Below are 24,180 nucleotides of genomic sequence, written 5' to 3'. Positions count from 1 at the left end.
TGAAAGTGAGGAGTTATATAGGAAAATTTTGTTTCATATGATTTTTTTTTTTTTTTTTTTGAGTACGTTGACATTTTTATACTAAGGGAATAAGAGTTTGGTTAAGCTATACAATGGTAGTCTAATTTGATATCAAAATTGTCGTCCACAATATTCGAATTTAAGGCCTCTCACTTCCAAGTGAAGAGGAATACTATCAGACTGTACTACTGAATGACTCTTCGTATGACCTCTTTGAACACCTAACTTAAACTTAGACCGCTTTACAACTAACTTAAATTTGGACCACGCTTAAACTTATCCAATGAAACATTAGAGTCTTGATAAGCCCCCTCGAAACTCAACTTACCGCTAAGCCTCCTTTTCCGATTTTAATTCTAGTTAGAATTCCATAATTCGATCATCCTAGATCTTCACTCCATTCAACTTCTTTTCCTTAGGTCATCTCCAATTGAAGGGTCTAGAGGGCCAGATGGTAAAAAATAATCCGAAAACCGTCTCCAACCGAAGGCTAGGGCAGAGAGCACGTGGGCCCCATGGAATCTGAAAGAGCCAAAGGGCTGGCTGCATGGCCAAAAAACCGGAGCAATCTTGTCGATTATAATCGATAGGAGTATATTTAATATATTTAATATAAATATATTTTTGTCGATTATAACCGACAAGATTGCTTAAAGAAAATTTTGAATCCAACGGCTATTATTATTATTATTATTATTATTGGTTTTTTGGGCCAATTTTATTTTTTAAAATTCTAAAAAATTCTAATTTTTTTTCCTATAAATATATAAACCATTCATTCACCATTCCTCAAACAATTTTCACCATTTCAATTCTCATATTTTCTTTCCTCTTTCAAAAATCCATCCTTCAATTTTTTCAATAATTTTCAAATGACCTCGTCTACAATGAAAGGTAGGGCTTGGAGCTAAAAAGAAGATGAAGCTCTTTGCAAGGCTTATAGATGGGTGTTGGAAGATAGTTTGAGGAGGAATTGTCAAACAAATGACGGTTTTTGGACTCAAGTGTCCAAAAAATACTTAGAGTTCTATGAAGACACCACTCCATTGAATATTCGAAACCACGAGAGTTGTTCTTCAATATGGAAGAAACATTTTCAACCAAGTTTGAACAAACAGCATCAACCATTGTTAGCAGCCACAAGTAGACATGAAAGTGGCGCTAATTATTACGACGAATTAAGTGTTTTCACGATTTATTTTAAATATTTAATTATATTACATTTAATTTCATAAATTAATTTTCTTTAATTTTTTTCTAGGTACACCAAGCAGAGGAATTGTATATGGAGAGCATCTCGAAACCCTTTCAGTTTCACAGTTGTTGGGATATTTGTAAATGGTGGGTGTTATTTGAAGATTCACCACATAGAGCTCCTACGCCGGTGTTTGGAACTGCATCCTCAGTTGCAGATATGGATGAAGATGGATGTCCTACCATTCAACAAACAAGGGTATAAAATCCGTCTTCGGATGAAGGTTCCATACCTAGGGCTATGAGACGAAACAAGGCGCAAATGTTGAAGGAAAAGGGCAAGGCAAATGATGATTACGCCTCTCAACATGAAGTGGCGGCCTCATTGCGATTAATGGCGGAGCAAAATGCCCTTGAGGCGGAAGAAAGGAAGTGTAGGCATGAAGTACGAGCCAAACAAATACAAGAAGAGGAGATGTATGCTAAGAATATGGAAATGAAATTAATATCTTGGAGGAGGGTCAGAGGGCTAAAATGAGCCCTTTGGCCAGCTTTCAATCAGAGATGACCTTATCCCTCTAGTCCTCCAATGCAACCCCCTATTCTCCCTTTCAAATTCCACAACCAAGCCTCAGGACGACAATTCCCAAATTTTATCCTCACAACCCATTTATAAATTCACGACAATCCTTTTGTCATTTTACAAGAAGGTAAAATTAGTATTAACATTTTTATTATTAAGTGATAGGAAGATAAGACAATAAAGTGAGTTTAACAACACTCAACTTAAAGTGGTTTTACCATTTATTGAGCTGCAAATTTATTTTAGTCAGAATATTTAAGCCGAAAACTTCAAAATAAGTAGACAAAAATTGAGTGGAGCCAAAAACATTGCCAAAACGGGATTCCATCCGCAATAATATCAACAAAAGTCTTAAATGAATTTTCGAAACCCAACGGTGCAGTGAAGGTGGAAGCAAGTTGATTTTACAACGATTTTTTTGCAAATTTGCAAAACTGCCTAGAAAATGTGATAGTTAGCCACCTTTTTTTTTAGAAAAATGAAAATTTTTTATGTTTGCAAAATATTTCTTCCATGATTAAGGCCTAGTTTGGCAGGTTAGACTGTACTGACTATTTCAGTCAGATATGATAAATAGTCGTCGGATAGTACTGACTAAATTAGTTGAGCTTTTGATGCAACATCGGACTAATAGTCATATTATTTATATTGTATTTATTATTATCTAGAAATCTAGAAACTTTCAAATCTTATCTTTAAAACAAGAAGCAAATAAAAAATCCCACAGATTTGAGCAAAACCTAATTTGAACTATGTTTGATTGTGTGCTGGATTAACAGAGAACTTTAGAATATTTTTAATAATTTTTAAATAATGAATGATGGTAAAATAAAGAAAAAAGGCAACTACACATAAGAAAAAATAAAAAAAAATCAGAAAAAAAAAAACAAAAAAAAAACAAAACAGCATAGCACTGCCACCATTGTGCTTCTCACCACCGACTACAAACCATTATTGACACACCCCGATCCTAGAATCAATCCGTGCTGGCCGTCACGTGAGCATGACGTAACCAAAAGTGCTATGAGGAAGCAAAAAGGATAGACGAAAATACGAATGAATAAAAACCAACTACTAGCAATAATAATCCAACTAGCATACTAGAGTGAGTTTAAGTGTGAAACACACACAAAGTCAAGGGAATCTTCCTGCTAATAGATGGGTTGAGACCACTACTTGGTTTTTAGGACGAGAGCCAATAGCTTGGTGGGTAAATCAAACTCAGTTTATGTCACCTGAAGCGGCAGCTAATTGGGAAGTATTCAAAGAAAATTTTAAGAAAAGATTTGTTCCCCTAGAGTACATTGATCGTAAAAAACAGGAGTTCACTCAATTGAAGCAAAGAATATGTCGGCGCATGAGTATTACAGGAAGTTTACAGACTTATCCCGCTATGATCCTGATACAGTTGGTAATCAGGTAGTGATGCTTTGCCGTTTTAAGCTGGGCACTAAAAGGTAATGGCGGACGTTTGCTAGTACGATTCCTTGCACCACTTACCATGAGTTTTTTGAGATTTTGGTTCGGATGGAGGATTTCGACAACCTTCCTAGTAATAGTGAGGAAGATGAAGATAAGAATGATAATCAGAAGAAAGATGAAAGGGGGTAAAGGTATCTCTACTCAGGGACCCCGTAAGACACAGAATTTCAAGAGAAGTGGAGCGAGTTCGAGTTCTTCCAGTGGAGAATTTAGTGTCACAGGCCCAAGAAGAGGTGGAAGATTTACTGGTGGACCTGGGCCGGGATGTGACAATTCTCTATGGCTTCTAATCCTTTAAGACCAAAAAATAAGATGAAATCTCTCCTAATTTATTGAAACTTCTAGATCAAGTGGGGAGAGAAATCATGGTTTGGGAGGATTTCCAAAGAGTTAGACAATTGTTGAGAATTTCCAAATTTGCTGAAATTTCCAGATCGAAAGGAGAGAGATAGAGAGAGATTATGGTTCGAAGTTTTGAAAACCTAGAAAGAGCTTGTCGGGTTGGAGAAGAAGATGAGGAACCAGACAGTAACGTGTTTTTGATTGAAGGAGGGAAGAGATAATGCGCATCGTGTTTTTGATTCAGCGTCCAAACTAATTATTACGCCATTCAAGAGTATTAGTAAGCGGGTGTTGATCGTGTAAAAGATGTTGGACCGTGTTATTAATCCCCCTACTATTTTATACCAAGTGCATCAAACACCCGAGTTCGTATAGTTAATCCTATCCAATTCATTATACGAGCTGCCAAACAAGGCCTAAGAGTAACTTTATAAGGGAAGTGAAAGCATTTTTACTATTTATTGAGCCGTAAATGAATTTTTTGTGTAAGCTGAAAACTTAAAAATAAATGGATAGAAACTATAGCGGCAGCCGGCACCCAACACATTGCCAAACGAGACTCCATCCACAAGAATATCAACAAAAGTCTTGCATGAATTTTCTAAACTCAACGGTAGGGTGAAGGTGAAAGCAATTAGATTTTACGACGATTTTTGTACAAAATTGCAAAATCGCCTAGAAACCGTGATGGTTAGCCCACTTTCTTTTTAGAAAAATGCAAAGTGTTTATTTTTGCATAATATTTCTCCTCATGATTAAGCGTAACTTTATAACACAAACAAAAGCAATTTTACCATTTATCGAGCCCCAAATATATTTTTAATAGAGTATTTAGGCTAAAAACTTAAAAATAAGTAGACAAAAGTGGGCCCCAAAACATTACTGAAATGGGACTCCATCTGCAAGAAGAATGAAAAATCTTGCATGAAGTTTCAAAACCCAACAGTGTGGTGAAGGTAAAAGCAAGTATATTTTACGACGATTTTTGTACAAATTTGCAAAGTCTCCTAGAAATTGTAATGGTTAGCCCACCTTTTTTTAAGAGAAAAATGATTTTATTTTTTATTTTTGCATAATATTTCTCCCCATAATTAATATAACTTTATATGGCAAATGAAAGCAATTTTACCATTTATCGAGCCACAAATGTATTTTAAGTAGAGTATTTAAGCCAAAAACTTATAAATAAATGGACAAACTGTAGTGGGGTGCAAAACATTACTAAAATGGGACTCCATCTACAAGGATATCAACAAAAAGACTTACACGAATTTTCAAAAACCAACGGTGTAGTGAAGATGAAAGAAAGTAGCTTTTATGACGATTAATGTACAAATTTGAAAAATCGCTGAGAAACTGTGATGGTTAACCCACGTTTTTTTTATGAGAAAAATGAAAAATATTTATTTTTGTATAATATTATCCCCATGTTTAAAGATTAACTTTATAAGGCAAATGAAATGGTTTTACCATTCATGGACCCACAAATGTATTTTAAATAGAGTATTTAAGCCAAAAACTTATAAATAAATGGACAAACTGTAGTGGAGCGCAAAACATTGCCAAAACATGACTCCATCCACAAGGATATCAACAAAAAGACTTACAGGAATTTTGAAAAACCAACGGTGCAGTGAAGATGAAAGCAAGTAGATTTTATGACAATTAATGTAAACAGTTGAAAAATCGCTGAGAAACCGTGATGGTTAGCCCACAATTTATTTGGGTAAATTACATAACACCCCCTCAGGTTTAAGGTCTATTACAACCCCATACAACATCTTTAAAACATTTACTTTCATACCTCACATACTATTTTATTTCAAAATAATACCTCCGTTAGATTTTCCATCTATTGGTCTGTTAAATGCTGACATGGCTGCCACATTTGTACTGACGTGGCTGCCAAGTGGCAAAAAAAAATTTATACATTAAAAATATTATAATATTAGCCCTATTAAAAATAAAAAAAACTAGAAATCTTTCCTCGCAACCCCACATCCCACCCCACCCCCTTACCCATCTCTTCCTTCCCGTCCGTCCATCACTTCCACTCCTCCATCACTCAACTCGGTTCCCACCTCGACGTCTCTCTCTCTTCAACCTTCCAACCTCGACCTTTCATGCCTCGCCTCTCTTAACCTCCTACCATGTTTCTCGAGTTTGACGACTCTTCGGGGGGCCAACCACCCAACCCCTTCTCCTCGTCCCTTCCGCTGGGCAGATCTAGGATTTCAAAATTTTGAATTTTTGGATTTTTAATTCCAACGCCCAAAATCTCAGCTGCATATGCAGCAGCACCCAATTTCAAACCTTAATCTCCAAATTGCTCATCTACACAAATCAATTTCAGACCTTAATCCCTAAATTGCTGCTTTACTGAAATCAATTTCAAACCGTAATACCTGGAGAATTGAGCATGTTACGGATGGTCTAAGAGACCATGGCTGCCTCTTTGTGGATCACGAACTCGAACCACATCCAAAACTACGAGGTCTGATTCCTCCCCGAGTTCTTTGACTCTTGCGCAAATTGGACGGATTTTCAAGTGGAACTGTTCGTCATGGCCTGCAACCAAGGTCTTAAATGCCGATAATATCAGCGATCTTTCGCCGATATTATCGGTTTTTCGCGTTACCGATATTTTAGTTGCTATCCAATTAGTTTTCATCAAAATATCGCGATATTATCGATAATATCGTGAAATTTATGATCTGTGCAAATCGAAGAAGAACGCCAGAGCTTCTACAGCTTCAGCCGACTGTAAAAGAGCACCTTAGACTCCGATCTAGGTATCAAAATGAAATAGAAGACGAGAGGAATGCTTTTATAACTTCCGTTTGTCGTGAAACGGTCGGAGGTGTTCGGAAAGTTCGTCGACACCCACAGCCTCGCCGAAGATGGGTGTGCCTATTCCCGAGCCGATTTCATCCCAAAAACCTTGCAAAAACACGAGATAGAACTTCAATTTCACATCTAAGCTTCGATCTATAACAAAAAGAGGTAAACCCGAAGCTTACCTAACCGGAGAAATTCAAGAAACTCGCCGGAGGGTTCCTGCGTTCGCCGAGTTGCAGAGACGATAATGAGAGGGAGAAAGACGAGGTGGGTGTCTTCCTGAAGCAGGTGTGATGGTGTGCATGTGTGAATGTGGGTCTCGGTGTAGAGAGAAATGAGAAAGATGAGAGTTTCGAAAGAAAGACGGCGCCGACGAGGCGGAAGACGCGGACGAGGAGGAAGGCGAGGGAGGAGCAGAAGGCCATGTGGGAGAAGGATCGAGAGACTGAAGTCTTTGTGCGTGTGTGTTGGAGAAGAGAGAAGAGAGATCGAGAGATCTCTGTGTGTGTATGTGGGAGAATGGAGAAGGGAGAGATGAGAGAAGGATCGAGAGAAAGAGATTGAGGTCTCTGTGTGTCTGCGTGTGTGATGTTTGTGTGTGCGTGTTGTGTGCGTGTGTGGTGGTGTGTCTCTGTGTGTGTGTGTGTGTGTGTGTGTGTGTGTGGTTCCTGTCAGGAGTTAGGAACTTACTGACAACTTTTACAATTACTTTTGACAATTTCAGACCATGGAAAAAAATAATGGTGATTTCATTGAAAAGAATCTAAATAATTCAAAACCTAGGCAACTTTTACAATTATAACTTGTACAATTTCAGACCATGGATAGTGGTTTCATTCAAAATCGTATGCCACTGTGATATTCCTTCACATTCTCAGAGGTGGAGTATCAGATAATCACACATTTTTTCACCCTTCGAAAATTAAAACCTCTATTACACCTTTTCGTTTCTTCTTCTTCCCATACCTCTTTTAGAGCCATTCCAGATCCATTCCAAAGCTTCAACACAAAGGGTTCCATATTTAAGGTAAGTTTACAAACTTATATTTATATTATTGTAATTTATACAACAACAACAAAAATTTGTGTGGACTCGTATGTTAATTTTTTTAAGTAATTAATACTTGCATGTTAATTTTTTAAGTAATTAAGTAATGTTAACAATTACATGTTAATTTTTTTAAGTAATTAAGTAATGTTGTATAATTATTCCCTAGGATAATTTTAATATGTTTAATGTTATTTATTATTTTATTAATATTAGATTTTATTATCAAATTGGATTATTATTCATTAATATTAGGTTTTTTTTATTATCAGATTGGATTATTATTCATTAAATTGGATTATTATCAAATTGGATTATTCATTAAATTAGATTATTATCAAATTGGATTATTCATTAAATTGGATTATTCATTAAATTGGATTATTATCAAATTGGATTATTCATTAAATTGGATTATTATTAAATTGGATTATTATCAAATTGGATTATTATTCATTAGAATCATTACTATGTTTAATATTAGGATTATTTTTTTATCAAATTGGATTATTATTCATTAGAATCATTACTATGTTTAATATTAGGATTATTTTTTTATCAAATTGGATTATTATTCATTAATATTAGGTTTTATTATTCCATATTATTTTTATAATTACTTAAATTTTTACAATCATTTTCTTTACTTCGTATTTAATTATTTTGTATAATAACTTTATTACTTAGGTTCTCTTATATAACCGTCATCACTACTATATTTTTTGGCCAAAAAATATTGTCTAATTTTCATGAAAAATAAATATAGGTACGTTTAAGATGTCCAGTGAAGTTACTAAGCGTGATCCAGCTTGGGAACATGAAGACCCAATAGACGGAAACAAACATGGCACAATTTGCAAATATTGTGGTCGGGTAATGAAGAATGGCGGAGTGACACGACTTAAATACCATCTTAGTGGATTAGATCCAGCAAAAAATGTCCAACGATGCGATAATGCCCCTCCAGAAGTGAAGGCATTCATCACCACATTATTAAAAAATAAAAAACAGCAGAAGGAAAAGATAACACATGGAATGGAAAATATTCGAGCTGGGCTACGAGGAGAAGTCATTGGCCAAGCGGTTGACAGTGATGATGACATGGGACCTGAACAACGACGCAATTTGAAACAAGCATTACGTGCCTCCAAACAGTTAGCATAGGAAAGAGAACACCTTCATAAAATTCCTAATAGAGCACAAGGTTCCGGGACAAGTGGTGGTGCACAAATGAGACGGGGAGGCAGTGTTAGAGAATCACAACCAACACCACAAATAGCCCCAAGTTTATATAAGTCATCTAAAGCACGTCAAAAGAGTATTTGGAGTTATTTCACTAAAGGTAATGTGAAGGAAGGAATGGGGCGTCTAATTAGCAAGTTCTTTATCTATGAAAATGTCCCTGCTGAGAAGGCATCATCACATCATTTCAAAAATATGGTAGTGGGATGTCAACAGGCCGGTGTTGGAGTACAACCTCCCACCCCCTATGAGGTAAGAAACAAATATTTGGATATGGAGTATAAAGACATTTGCGAGTATGTTAACAAGTTGAGGTCAAAGTGGGAAACTAATGGTTGCACAATCATGTGTGACGGATGGACTGGCCCGACCAGATTGTTTATCATAAACTTCATGGTATACTCTAAGGGAAAGACAATTTTTTTAAGTTTGTTGATGCTTCAGACCATATAAAGAACTACAAGTATATTTACAAATTATTGAGGGATGTAATCATGGAGGTGAGAGAGCATAATGTTGTCCAAGTCATAACCGACAGCGGTTCTGCATTTGTCAAAGCTGGAAAAAAGTTAATGAATCATCATAATGTGTTTTGGACATCATGTGCAACACATTGTATTGATCTCATGTTTGAGGCAATGAGGAAGAGAAAGAATGTTGCTACTGTGGTAAAAAGAGCTAGAACGATCACAAATTATATTTACAATCACGGTTGGTTGTTAGCAAAGATGCGTGAATTTTGCAAAGGAGAAATTATTCGTCTAGCTACCACTCGATTCACCACCAACTATATTGCATTAGACAACATACTTAAGAAGAAAGCAGGGTTGAAGCAACTATTCACTAGTGACGATTGGGCCAACCACAATTTGAGACGCTCAAATGCAGGTCGTATGGTGGAAAGTATAGTGCTTGATCATGCTTTTTGGACTCAATCAGAACATGTGTGCCAAGTGTTTGAACCTCTTTACAAAGTTTTACGGATCGTTGACACAAAAGTGTATCCTACTAGGGGGCAATATATGAGTTGATGCGTGTAATGAAGGATGAATTGGAAAGAAAACATTGTGCAAGGTGGGTCATAAAGATAATTGAAGACCGATGGTATAAAACATTATACCACGATTTGCATGCAGCAGGTATAAATTATGTCATAATTTGCAATTCATTTCTTTAGTTGCATAAGTATTATTTCTCTTATTAGAGTATGTGTTTCTTTGAACAACATATTATTTGAATCCTCGATACTAATACAAACCCGATGTTGGAGATGATGGTACCCTAATACGTGCTGTACATAATGTATACTCTAAATTAGACCCTACATCACCAGCAGTTGGCTAATTTGGAAAAGAGGTACACAATTACTTAAATTATAATAGTTACTTTGTTGGATTAAACTAACACGATTTATTGAATTCAGCTAACATGGTTTAAAGATGCAAGAAGAATTTTGGAGAACCAACATCAGTTGTTGCTCGAACAAAAATGTCTCTTAGTGAGTGTAAACATATTTCACTATCAGTTTATAATAGAATTTGTTGGAGTTATTAGGCTTATCAACATTGTTTTTCATTGTAGCTGAATGGTGGATCATGTATGAGACTGATGCACCAACTGTGAGAAAGTTAGTAATCAAAGTATTATCACAAACAGCTTCCTCATCTGCTTGTGAAAGAAATTGGAGCACATTTGCACTCATACACACAAAGCAAAGAAATAGGTTGGCTCATAGTAGGTTGGAAAAATGAGTTTATTGCTACTATAACATGAAGCTTCAAATTCGAGATAAGGAAGCAAAAATAGATCAGGTCGACCGTGGTGACCCACTAGATGTGTTTGATATTGTTGCTGAAGATGATGATACAGAGGGTAACCAACTTTATCAATGGATTAGACCTCTTCATTTAGATGATGATGAAGGCAACCCAGCTCCCAGAGTTGCTGAAGAAGCACGTAATGAAGGGATAAATGTAGAAAGAGCATTAGAGGATGAGGTGGGATCTAGCAGCGCTGACTCTTTAGGAGAACTTTTGTGCCCAAGACCAAGAAACATTGGAATTTCATCTTCTTCCAATCCTACACAACCACAACATCGTGCTGATACTAATGATAGCTCTAATACAAGATCAGGAGACTCACCTACCACCGGAGGTGGGAATGATGAAGGATATAGTGGAGCTGGAGGTAGTGGTGGTGGATATGGAAACTATGTTGGACCACCTCCCGGATTTATGTGCCCATTCACTGGTGAGGCAAACTTCATGCATGCAACACAGGATGATGACCATGGCAGTAGGCGGGCAGGACCAGGAATTGGTGCCATGTGGAAGGACTATACTCGTAGAGAAAGAGGCAAGGGGATTTTGTCAAGTTAAGAAGATGACTCATTATCTATAACTTCGGACTCTGTTGGAGTGGGAAGTAGTAACTATGGTTATACTCATAACCAACCATTTCCCTACCCTTCATATCCCATTCCTGTTGGGATGGAATCGAGCGACTCATGGAAACAATCTGAGACTCAATCTTCAAATGATTTTGCTTATGGACAACGTCAACCAATCTCGGATCCATATGGGTGGCATGTTAACAGTTACATGCAAAACTATTTTGGGGATTTATCATTTGATGACTACTCTTCACAATACACTCACTCTACACATAGAGATGATGAAGATAGTGAAAATTTTGAACCTCATAGGAACTCTATGTGGTACTAAGTCACTCATGTATCTTACCATGCAATGTATAAAGTGTAAAATATTGTACTAATTCATTATATATAAATGATTATGGTGTGTTTAAACTTCTTTCATTAATTACTACATATTTTCTACACTCACAATGTTTGCCAGCTCGCTATATAATCAACTTAAATCAATTAAATCCATCATGCAACTCACAATGGTTTCCATATTATTTTTATCGATATCGATAATATCCCGATATTTCCGTGTTTTTGGACTACCGATATTTCCGATATCATCGATATTTAATACCTTGCCTGCAACAACGCCGCGACCAAGTTGCTTGGGGAGGTTGAGATAGACGCATCACAAAAGAGAAAGAAAGAGAGGAGGCTGAGATGGCGACGGCGTCGTCGTCAAATCCTACGAAGGAGGGATTGGTGTTCTAGAAAATCACGGCCAACAACTTGAAAAATTGTATGCCTTTGGTTCCCGTCAACGACGAAGAAGAGAGCCAGCTCCGATTAGGGTGTTGGTGGTTGTGGCTTTTTGTAAATGGGAGTTGCAGAGAGGTGAGGGGGAAGGAAAGGGATTGGGGTTCGGGTCTTTTTGGTTTTTTTTTTTAATAGGGTTAATATTATAATATTTTTAATGTATAAAAAAATTATTATTTTTCCCACATAGCAGCCACATCAGCACAAATGTGGCAGCCATGTCAGCATTTAACAGACCAATGGATGGAAAATTTAACGAATGTATTATTTTGAAATAAAATAGTACATGAGGTATGAAAGTGAAATGTTTTAAAGATGTTGTATGAGGTTGTAATAGACCTCAAACCTGAGGGGGTATTATGTAATTTACCCTTCTTTTTTTTTTGGTTGAGAAAAATGAAAAAACAATTGTATAATATTATCCCCCATGTTTAAGATTAACTTTATAAGGCAAATGAAAATGGTTTTACCATTTATTGAGGCACAAATATATTTTTAATAAAGTATTTATACTAAAAACTTGAAAATAAGGGGACAAAAATAGTAATGTGGCCAAAAACATTGCCAAGATGGGACTCTATCCACATGAATATCAACCATAAGTCTTACATACGTACGGTGCTTAATGACATTTCAAAACCCAAAGGTGCAGTGAAAGTTGAACAAAGTTATTTTATAAGGAAAACTAATGAAAATGGCTTGAAAACTTTGAGTTTTAATGATAAGGACAAAATAAAGGGTAAAGTGAATAGTACCAGGATTGACTTTTTAGTGTAAAAATGTGGTTTTTCGTTAAAGTGAACAGTACCGGGTGCTTTTCGTTAAAGTTCCCTTTTTTATAAGGCCAATGAAAGCGGTTTTACATTTATCCATAAGAATATTAACAAAAAGTCTTCATGAATTTTCAAAGTGCAATGGTGCAATGAAAGTGAAAGGTCATAAATTTTACGACAATTTCTGTACAAATTTGCAAAATCGCCTAAAAACTGTGATGGTTAACCCACATTTTTTGAGAAAAATGCAAATGTTTTATTTTTGCAAAATATTTTCCGTCATGATTAAGGGTAACTTTATAAGGTAATTGAAAGCGGTTTTACCATTTATTGAGTCCCAAATGTATTTTTAATAGAATATTTACGCTGACAACTAAAAAATAAGTAGACAAAAACTATAGTGGGGCCCAAAACATTGACAAAGCAGGAATCCATCCATAATGATATCAACAAAAAATCATACATGATTTTTTACAATCCAACAGTGAGGTGAAGATGAAAACAAGTAGATTTTATGACGATTTATGTACAAATTTGAAAAATTGCTTAGAAACCATGATGGTTAGCCCACGTTTAATTTTTGCGAAAGATGGAAGTTTTTTATTTTGTATTATATTTTCCCCCATGAGTAAGAGTAACTTTATAAGGCAAATGAAAACGGTTTTACCATTTATCGAGGCACAAATGTATTTTTAATAGAGTATTTAAACCAAAAACTTAAAAATAGGTGGACAAAAACAACAGAGGGGCTCAAAACATTGCCGAAACGGGACTCCATCCACAAGAATATCAAAAAAAAAAAAATTACATAAATTTTCAAAACCCAACGGTGTGGTAAATGTGAAAGCAAGTAATTTTACGACCATAGCATGGCTCACAATGTCTCTGAAATGTCGTGCATGAATTTAAAGAAAAGAGGTGTTATTCTCACCCCAATGTCTTATCTTCCCACCCACCTTTTTATGAATTTTTTAAATACAAATTTGTCCATTTGTAAAATGACTAATAAGGACCTTAGTTACTCCCTTTTGCATTACTTTTTTTTTATAAAAAAAGAAAAAAGAAAAGTTTGGATGTGATAACTCTCACGCTATGTTTAGAAAATTTGTCTCCCTTAAACCCTAACTCATCATTCCCATCTCCTTTCATTCAGAGAAAGCAAAATCATTCAAAGAAAGCAAAAAGAATGAACTTAGAAGATGACGTTTCTATGGAAGAAGTAGATGATTATGTTTTCGTCGAAGAGGTAAAAGATAATTTTATGTGGGTCATCTTGATTTGTCGACATCGTACAATTGAAGCATAGCTCTGTGACTTTTTATTTGAATTTGCATTAGATTAGGGTGCAATTTGTTTCACATTTTCCTATGAGAATTCATTGAATTCATTTTCATTAGGTTAGGGTAAATTTGTTTTTTAATGAGTTTTCCTTTAGAAGTTACTAAATTTGTTTTTTAATGAGTTTATGACAATACAAAAAGGCATTGACCTGTAATTGAAATAAATAAAAAACTGGAACGAACCCAAAAAGTAAAAATGTGTGACAAAGTAATAGAATCTCCAACATATGTGGCAAAAATGGAAAATGCGTATGAAAAAGAAAACAAAAGGGGAAAAGCAAAGAATGAAAACCCAGAATTCTTCATTCCCACCCCAATTGGAATTTGGAAAGGAAACGGTTTTTTTTTTTTTTTTTTTTTTCTGGCTTTTAGAAGAGAGTAATATTATTTGTTTATATTCTTTTTTTAAGAGAAATTTATCTCTAATTAGATATAAAGGGTTATTTTAGGAATAATAGTGGGTGGGAAAATAACATTTTAATTTTTTAACTTTTTATAGTGAATGTAAATATAATGTGGGTGGGAAAATAAGACAACGAAATGAGTCTAGCAACTCTCTTAAAGAATCTTATGGTGTGGTGAAACTTCCACGAAAATACTTTTATGATGATATTTGCAGTTTTGGACAAAATCGAGTTAAAATTCATGAACTATTCATTGTAGTGTTTTTTTTATGAAAAATGCTATTATTAAATTTTCACAAAATATTTTACGTGGGCGGTAAGATAAATGCGACAAGTTATCTAGAAGCACTCTTCCGTTTTATTGAGTTGATAAGTATTTTTCTTATATTTTGAAGCTGGAAACCCGTAAAAGTCTATACGTGAATACTTTCCTTCGCGGTTTTGCTCCCATTCTTTTCAGTCTTGTAATATGCCAGCGGTGTTCCCAACATATTTCTGACAACCATAACAATTTTTTTTTTCTGAACAAAACATCTCTTGAATGTCCTACAAGAAATTTAAGAAACTTAATTATTTCAGAGTTCTAGTTTTTGAAGTTCTTAATTATTGCCTTTAGAAAAAACAATTTTCATAGTATATATATGACCCTACCATCCTTTCTTAGAACTCACAAAGCATGTGATGTTTGTTCACAGGTTCACTTCATCGCTGTTTTCGTTTTTTTTTAAACCGTAAACAATTTTCTTTTCTGCGTTACTTAATTTTTTTCCATTCCATTTGAAGTTGTTGTAAAGAAAGAAGCCATTTTTTTCAATCCATGTGAACTGATTGAAGATGAATGATGATGTGTGTCTAGGTCTAGGTTAATTTGTGGTGAAAAATTTAGTTGTCCCTCCGTTTATGTCACGTGATAAAAACGATAGAGATGTACGACCCGATGTATGTAAGTTGTTGCATAGTTCCTAAATAGTTTTTGGAGATCATGTTTTTGACTCCCTCATCCATAATACCCTCTGTTTTGCATTATATTTATACGAAAATTCATGTAAAACTATAGGATATTTTAGGCATCAAGTCATTTCATTCATTCTCTGGCATTGTATGGATATGACCCACACAATGAAGAATTTCATTTGGACCACCGCCAAGTTAATACAATCCTTGGCTGTTCTGAATAGTCCTTCTTCCTCCTACACTCAGCGCACAGAAACTCACAAGCCACAAACTTGCAAGGATCAAAGCACTTGGTTTTGATTGTTTGGTAAACCTCCTCGTGGAGGACTTCCTTGTAATTGGAATGTCATAACACTAAATTGTCGATAATATCTCAAACGAATCACACGTTCTTATACATAATAAATTTGTAATATTGTCACCTTGATGTCCTATTTGCATGTAAATTTTTATTCTCCTCTTGCATGTTCAACACTCAACTATGGAATGGCCTTAAGCATTATTGCAGAGGCACCACAAACCCATGCCAAATTCACACAACTCCATTGGAGTAGAACATGCCAAGCTTAGCTAGCTACTGCTCATCATAACCCTTATCTTCTCACCACAATTGCCAACTTACAAGGTCCACTCTTTCTAATTATCCTTGTTTCTTTCTTCTCTTTCTTTTTTTTGCTTTCAAAATGCGATGGTCTAAACTACAAGAAGGAAAATCTAAATCAAGCGAAAGACACACTGTCCAAACGAACGGACCATCAACTCAAATATGTTTTTTTTAATCAAACCACATATGTTATTTCTTAAGTATAGAAAAGTTTCATAATCATACGAATTCCTAGATTAAATCCAATGATGAGACATTAATCTGAAAACTACAAGAAAATAGAAGAATGAAATTTTTTTAGTACAAATGAATCACTGATAGAAATGATAGAGAAAATACAAGGACATCAAATGCCTACCCTTGATCCCCTTTATTAGCCTAAAATTGAACCATCCTCACATTCCCACTAAAAAAATTATAACATTAATTATACATCATATAATACAAATCCACCAAAACGAAAAGATCATTCACACACATACAACTCCATCAACAATACATAACCTGAAATTCCCCCCAAAAGAATCATGCTTAGAAGAATAAGCCAAAAGCCAAAGCTGCCAGAGAAGCAAAGAAAGTGGGGGCAAATGTGAAGGCATCAGATGTTGGGCTTGGAGCTGGAGCTTCAGCTGCAGCTGCAGCTACTTGTTGAATGCCTGAGAAGGCCACCATCATAACCACCAACAAAGCAACAAAAAGGTTCATCTTCATTGCCTCCATTTCTTGATTACTAAGTAATTAATTTGGACTATAGAAAAAAGGAGAGGAAGAAAGAAACTTGATTGCTGATATTGCAGTAGAGGAAGTGTAAGGACAATGGTTGTGGGTTGTATGCTATATATCCTCAGAAAAAGGAGAGAGAAAGATTAAATTTTTCAATTTTTCAATTTTCAAAGGCTGCTGAACTGCCAAAATTCCCAAAGTGAACGTTAGGGTGGGGTTGATGAAGTTGACACTTCACAGGGTGGCTTTGGCATTGTTGTCATACAACTGTCACCTTGCCTCAGGGTCCCCCCCACGTTTGCTGTCTTCTAAAAGAATTTTAAGTATTGTTTTGCCAATTTTTTTTATAGTGTTTGTTCACAGTTTTTTTCACTTTCATTTTGCTGATTAAATTCGTTATAGCATGTCTACTTAATCGATGAAATCATGAATCGAGAAAGTTAAAAGTTGAAAAAAGAACGCACATGTATGGGAACAGCTCTCTTTTTATCAATCTAGTCTTAGTTTTTTCAAGTAAAGGATTACCAATTGTTTCGTGGAGATCAAAATTTTTTCGATTATGTATATATTAGCAATTGAATTCAATATAGATAAGTAAACACAATATAAGTTCTAACTTGATAGCTCATGCATTCATAAGTTTGAGTTTACCATTCATCATTCATTGGGTGAATGTTATTATGCTTTTCTAGTTTTCTTGTTGGGTGTATTATGGGATTTGGTAGGAAATGAGAAGTGATGATGAGCTGGTTGTATGATAATGTTATGTTTGTTTAACAATACTAGTACTACAGTGGATTATTATATGCACTTGTGGCTTTTATTTACATACTAGTGTGGTTTTGTAGCTGTACTTTTAATTGTATTTTAGAGTATGTAGGTGTTTTTTATATAAAATTTAGAAATGACATAACTTACATGTAAGGAGTCATTTCTCTATACAAAGAGATTAAATTTTTTATATATGTGCATAAGCGTTTTATTTTGTAGATTTATTGAAATATTTTGGTAAGAGCACAGGAGGGAAGGATCTAAAATGGACAGGACATATATACATGGGGTGGGAGGTAAAAGTCCTTGAAGACTCGAAGTTACAATTTGGGTTGTGACATCCACAATCTCGCTCCTTAAAACTTTAGCTTAAAATCCAGATGAAAGGGAAATCGGAACTGCTTGTGGTCTCTGCAATGGACAATAGTAATGGGAAAGCTGGCTTGGAAACTTGGAAACTAGATGGGTCACCTAAGCTTACCAGCTGGGTTGGTGTGTTGTCCATATCAGCTTCATTCTGTATCTATACAGTTTTCAACTGAACCAAATGTGGGTCAAATCAAACATGGAAATTTGATCTAATTATTTAAGACTGAATATCGGAGGAAAATCTTCATTCTTAATTTTAACAAATCCTTACATGTTCTATCGTAAAGACAATCTAATTAACATTAAAATATGTAAATTAAAGTTTTGAGTCCCCAAAATTAAAAATGGGGATCATATTATCACGAACCATTCTTTTCCATAGGTGCTAGCTAAACTCCAACTCTTTTGCACAAGGCAAATCTAGGCTACATGCTTTGAAACTGAAAGGATGTTTTTGGAATCAAACAAATTAACTGGGCCAATCTATAATAAATGAGAATAAGACGGTTTTGTTACTCTTTTTACACATCTTCCTAGTATTTCATTATTCATGTCACGTCTAAGTAAAGAAAAGCAGTACTTAATCTTTACTATGTTTAAAGAAATTCTGAGTTTAAATTTCATGAATGATTATAAATTAAGAAAAATATAACAATTTTTTTTTTGTATTCACAAATCATGAATATGGCAGCCATATTGGCTAGAGAATCATAAAACCCACTAATATACCAGTATGTGACTTGCGAAGCATGAAGTGTGGGAAAGACATGCATAGCTGTAGAATGAAATCGTACATGAAATTGAATGGGTTTGTTATTTTGTGACATAGTGATATTTTAAACTACTTTAGCTTACGAGAAAGTGGTTCAAATTTGAGCACAAACGGGCAAAATCATACCACCCTAGCCCAAACTGACCTTAACTCACATCTTCATAATGGAATGGGACTAGCTATATGGCACAAACCATCCAACCATTTCCATTTGCCTATTCTTTTGAGTTTCTTCTTACCTATATGCCTCGTTTTCTTTCTTCGGTTGGTGACTCGTACTTTGTTGACGACATTGGGATCAAATGGAAAGTTATAATTATTTATAAACCTAAGATAGATACCGATCGTCCACTCCATTGCCTCGCAAATCAATGCTATGCTGTCTTTCCCTTCCCATTTGATAATTCGACACTGCACATCAGCAAGTTAAACAAGACACTTTTTTGGTGAATGCGAGACTACATAGAACAAAAGGTAAATACGATTTACTTTAAGATACAACCTAATTTAAGTGTGAATTACCTGATATAAAATCATCTGCGTACTCCTTACTGATTTTTCATGGGTCATTATTTACACCCACCTGATCGAGCATAAATACGTAGTAGTCATGGTGATTCCATTATTTTAAAATAAATAAAGCAGCAAGTTCTGCAGTCCTAAGCTAATAAGCAATTCAGATTCTTAGGTATACAACAAAAACAAGATCTTGATCATCGGCGCCATCAAAAATAACATACTTATCTATGTCAACTTACTTCTCTAAACAGTCGGAGAGACCTACATATATCCCAATTATAATCAGTAATAACTTGACAGGTAAATGTCGAGTTACAGGTTCCTCGATGACGTGCATAAGTACCTCATTTGTATCTTCGGTGCGTATACATTTCTTTGTGAGCAACTCCACTTGAGAAACTGAAGAATCAAACGACAAATCAATTAATAAGTTCCTCATAATCAGTCAAGAAGTACTTTGAAGAGACAGCAATGTAGGATGATCGAATATATCAGAAAAGGACTGTTAATAGTGTCCTCTAAATTGGTCTTTCAACGCTCCTCCCTCCTAATTTTCACAAGGGAGGATTGTAGTTGCCATTAGCGACTCCCTAAGCATGAATTAATACACACAAGATCTTAGTAAGACTGCATATGATCCAATGTTAAGATTTCTATTTCCTAAAAAATTAAAACATTAAAATTTAGGTAGCATACGGTAGCAAGCTGTATGTTAATCTCAATCCAAAACCTGAATTCACTGTTTGAGTTATAACTTAGAGTTGGGATTAATCTTTCAACTAAAAAAAACTTGAAAAATTATTCATGTTAATATATTGTTGGAGCTAGGTTGAAACTAAGAGCTATGATGTCTAAGAATATAATTAATTTCTTACACACCAACGTATCACAAACCTGGTAAACTATTGCAGGCCTAAAATCATCTTGTTCTACTTGAGGAGAAAGTCACGGTCGTCATCCAATTCCAGAATCTTCCACCTCTGAAACATAAGAAACGTTAAATCTAAAATCTTCTACCTCTGAAACATAAGAAACGTTAAATATTACGTCTATGTTGAATTAAGGGTAACTAACTTCTTTCAAGCATTTGCATATATATCAAATTAAAGAAATCTTTATCTTTTTTTGTTTTTGTTTTTGTTTTTGGAAGTGTGTACCTTATGGACGAAACCCTTTGTGAGAGAAGTGTTTTGCAGAAGGAATATTATTGGGCGGGAGTTCATCGTATTGTGTTGATGAACTTGCTATCTGTTGTTGTTCGATAAGTTCAACACCATTGTACTTGTTGTAGAATTGTCTCCTATCTTCCGCTTTGCCATGCCCCCACTACTTACAGACACTTTTGTACTTTGTAGACAAGTGTGGCAGTGTGGAGAATTTTGCAATAGAGTGATGAGTGCTTCTTAAATAAAAACCCTAAATCTGAAAGAAATTACCAACAAATTAAAGAAGGAACCCTAGCTAGAGATTTGCTAGTCCAAAAAAAATAAAGGGAAACAACCCAAAACATAAGCCCAGCACTTAAATACCTAATCAACTTCTTTTGTCAATCTAATTGAATTTGTGGAATGGATAATGCTAGGATGACTAAATTTGTAGATTTTGTAAACTAAATGACATGGAAGTTGATGATTGAGTTATTACTGAAGCGTTGATAAACGTGCTTATTCATATTATTGAGAAATAATTTAGTTTGTAAATTTTATCTACAAATTTAACTTTCATAGCATTACCCTTGTAAAAAAATGTGTAATTCTCATTTTCTCTTTAATTTTTTATCACAACAATTATCAAAATTTCAAGTATTTATTATTCTTTTTTGTGATTGCAGCATTTTAATAATGCATATGCCTGGAAAAGTTGCGAATTGCATGTGATAGAATTAATGGAAAATTGTGCACGACCTAAAAGTCTCTTGGGCACAAAATCAAATTAATAGTTCGATACTCATGTTATTTACTTTCATTTGTAAAAGGGAGATTCCGTATTTTCCTTCACATAATGCTTTATTAATAGGCAAGAGATAGTACAACCCTCATAAACCTTTGCAAGTTACATGGTATGACACGAGTTCACCAACACGGTGGTGTCTTATGGTAATAAAATGAAAACATATGAAAGTATTTGTTCATATGTTATTTATTTCGTTGGAACAAGACAACATTCTGCCATGTAAGTTTTTCTTCAATAATTATGTATCAAATTTGCAATTATAAAAGTTATATTATCTTCACGTCGTAACATATTATACTGAGACGACATGGTGACGGTAACCTATTAAACCCAAGTACTTTTCTTTCCGTAGGGTGACGAGGGGGTTAAAAGGTCAGGCAGTTGGAGGGAAACGCATATGACCATTCGACATCCGACGGTCAAAATCATTTTCGACTTGTACAGTGGTAAGTGTGTGACATAGAGAGTAGAGATCGGTGATTGGAGGAGTGCAACAAAAACAAATCAAAGGAGGGTGAAAAAGCAAAAGAAAAACAGAGGCTCTGAGAGGGGAGGACAGAGACTCACAGAAGTGAAGATAACAAAGAAAAGCGCCGATTTTTGATCTCTTGGCGTTTCAAAGACAAAAACCAACACACAACCCATATCTCATTACCATCATCACTCTTCTATATTTATTTTTTCAATTATTCTGGAGAAAATTTGAGGCCAAAGTTGTTCACTTTTTTGAGTTTCTGCTGCTGCTCGGCTGCCATCACACTATGTAATGAACTCTTCTCCTTCAAATATCTCACCTGCTGATTGTTTGGTCTGTTTGGTCTGTTCGGGTTCCCGTTGGGTTCCTTTGTTTCTTTGTCTTCTTTTTTTGTCTGAGACTTACTCAGCAACCAAACAGATCAGATCATTACTACGATGTTTTTATTCGATCTAATTCGTTAATGGGGTCATCGTAAATCCACTGAAATGCAGGGCTGTCTGAGACAAAGTGCATTTTTCACCGTTATCTCCATAGATCTTGAGGTCAGTTTTCAGCTCTCTACATGCTGGGGAAATTATCTTCCACTCATCTATCATTTTCTCGCACTTTATTTATTTATTTTTTTTAGTGGAATTCCCAGATGGGTAATCTCTAAATTTATGGTTGCAGAGATGGAAAAGGAAGGGAAAACCTCTAAGGCCACAGAGTCAGACTTTGTGCTGCAATGGGGGAACAGAAAGAGGCTTAGATGTTCAAAGTTGAAGCAGGACGAAAGCTTGAGCAACAACAACAAATCGTCGGACTGTTTGAGGAAGAAGAAAATCACTTCTCGGGCCGCCGATAAAGACTCTCCGGCTTCTCATCCACTGCCCAATCGCATGGACAAGTAAGAAACATCGATGGTTTTAACTGAAACATGATGCAAAAATGTTAACTTTTCAAAGTTTGAAGTATGCTAGATATTATGTTATAAATTGGTTTGAAGCAGCTATTCTTGAACTAAGAGCTTGTATGTTTATCTTCTGTTTGTGTATTCTCTGAAATTTTTCAAAGATCCCTCTTAAAAATAAAGAAATGAAAAAATGGAAGTGATTGGTTAGTGGTAATAAATTGAACAATCCTAGGATCATGACACTTGTGAAGTTAGTGTTTTGATGATATTGTTATATCTCAGATTTGTTGCTTTAAGTTAGCAAAATTCTCAATCAGAAAGTCTATGGGAAGTGGAATAGAGGTAACATTTTACCAAGTGGTTGCGTTTTGATTGCAGGAGTTCAACTTCGCCAATGAATAGTAGGAAGCTATTTGTTACTTCACCTGAGAAGGAAGATCGGTACTACACAACAAGGGGTTCATTAGGGTTGGACGAGAACGGGAAGGTGTTAGGATTAGATAATCCTGGTCCTGCAAGGGATGACAAAGGAAGCCGTGCTTGGCCAAGGTTATTTCTATCATTGTCTAGTAAAGAAAAGGAAGAGGATTTCATGGCTATGAAAGGGTGTAAGCTACCTCAAAGGCCCAAGAAAAGAGCAAAATTGCTCCAGAAAAGCCTACTTGTAAGTTGTTCATGAGAGAGAAAGAGAGAGAGTGTGTGTGTGTGTGTGTGTTTAACTGTTTGTGTTTGGGTTTTTTTTTCGTTTTTGTTTGTGAGGGGTTTGAATTATGCTCACTTCCGTGTGCAGTTGGTGATGCCCGGTGTATGGTTATCGGATTTGTGCCAGGAGCGGTATGAAGTCAGGGAGAAGAAGACTTCAAAGAAGGTATTCTCGTCTCTTTTAGGTTAATTTTCAGTTATGTCTTAACGACATTGTTCCATCCTTAGGGATGAGAAAAAAAAAAGGATTTAGAATGTGAGACTGCTTTTAAATGCTCGGGACCTCAAAATCGGTTAACAAGTGGAAATGTCATGTGATATTTTATCTTCTCTGTTTATTTTCCTAAGAATTGTTGTGCCAAGTATAACTATGCAAATCTGTAACTGATTGGGATACCATTATGATGCAGAGACCCAGAGGATTGAAGGCCATGGGAGGTATCGATAGCGAATCAGACAGAGAGACGTGAAAAAAAAGCCAAGAAGATACAACTTTATCGAGTAGTTAGGACTCGAGTATGCAACTAGGGACAGAGATCAGAGCCGGGTAAAAGAAAAAATTGAAAGAAACAGCGTGATCTCTCTTCCCTTGGTTTGTTATGTATTGCTTCGGCATTTTTGAGACTCGGAAAATAAACTTCATTATTTGCCCTAGCTACATGATCATCTTTATCTATCTATTTGTTCTTTTTGTTTCATATCAGCGGTCGTGACTCACCTAAAACTGCAAGCTTGAAGGATTATTGAACACAATTGCTAGAGAGAGAGAGAGGGGGGGGGATTAAGGGACTTATCTGTTTGCTGTTAACATATCCTATTTCAAAGGGCTCCGAAGACAGACGATTCTAGCTTTTTGATAACATTCATGATTTTCCAAGGGAGCTCAGATTTTTCCCTTCTTTTTTGTCAAGTGAGCAACCTGACCTGCAATAAAGATTCTTTATTTCTGGGATATTGGTAGGGGCAATGCAGATGTCAAACTATTTCTTAAA

General features: G+C 35.4%; 2 protein-coding genes across 2 annotated transcripts; one reads left to right on the top strand and one right to left on the bottom strand.

Moving 5' to 3' along the window:
• Positions 1-16,288: 16,288 nt before the first annotated feature.
• LOC126591619 (arabinogalactan protein 13-like) lies at positions 16,289-16,846 on the bottom strand. The gene has a single exon (XM_050257377.1). The coding sequence runs from the start codon at positions 16,727-16,729 to the stop codon at positions 16,541-16,543; it is 189 nt and encodes a 62-aa protein (XP_050113334.1). The 5' UTR covers positions 16,730-16,846; the 3' UTR covers positions 16,289-16,540.
• Positions 16,847-21,608: 4,762 nt separating this feature from the next.
• On the top strand, positions 21,609-23,886 carry LOC126588982 (uncharacterized). The gene is made up of 6 exons (XM_050254150.1): positions 21,609-21,879; positions 22,086-22,136; positions 22,264-22,480; positions 22,865-23,150; positions 23,277-23,354; positions 23,599-23,886. Exons 3-6 carry the CDS (start codon positions 22,266-22,268, stop codon positions 23,656-23,658), a joined length of 639 nt encoding a protein of 212 aa, XP_050110107.1. The 5' UTR covers positions 21,609-21,879; positions 22,086-22,136; positions 22,264-22,265; the 3' UTR covers positions 23,659-23,886.
• Positions 23,887-24,180: the final 294 nt, after the last annotated feature.

This window comes from Malus sylvestris, chromosome 11, assembly GCF_916048215.2.
Source record: "Malus sylvestris chromosome 11, drMalSylv7.2, whole genome shotgun sequence".
Classification (NCBI taxonomy): domain Eukaryota; kingdom Viridiplantae; phylum Streptophyta; class Magnoliopsida; order Rosales; family Rosaceae; genus Malus; species Malus sylvestris.
This window is presented reverse-complemented; position numbering and strand designations above follow the sequence as displayed.

Bases quoted from the DNA above. Each gene is read 5' to 3' on its own strand.
- LOC126591619 (XM_050257377.1), bottom strand. From the start codon at position 16,729: ATGGAGGCAATGAAGATGAACCTTTTTGTTGCTTTGTTGGTGGTTATG.
- LOC126588982 (XM_050254150.1), top strand. From the start codon at position 22,266: ATGGAAAAGGAAGGGAAAACCTCTAAGGCCACAGAGTCAGACTTTGTG. The intron at 22,481-22,864 runs GTAAGAAACATC...TTTTGATTGCAG, and splicing joins CTGCCCAATCGCATGGACAA to GAGTTCAACTTCGCCAATGA. The intron at 23,151-23,276 runs GTAAGTTGTTCA...TTCCGTGTGCAG, and splicing joins TGCTCCAGAAAAGCCTACTT to TTGGTGATGCCCGGTGTATG.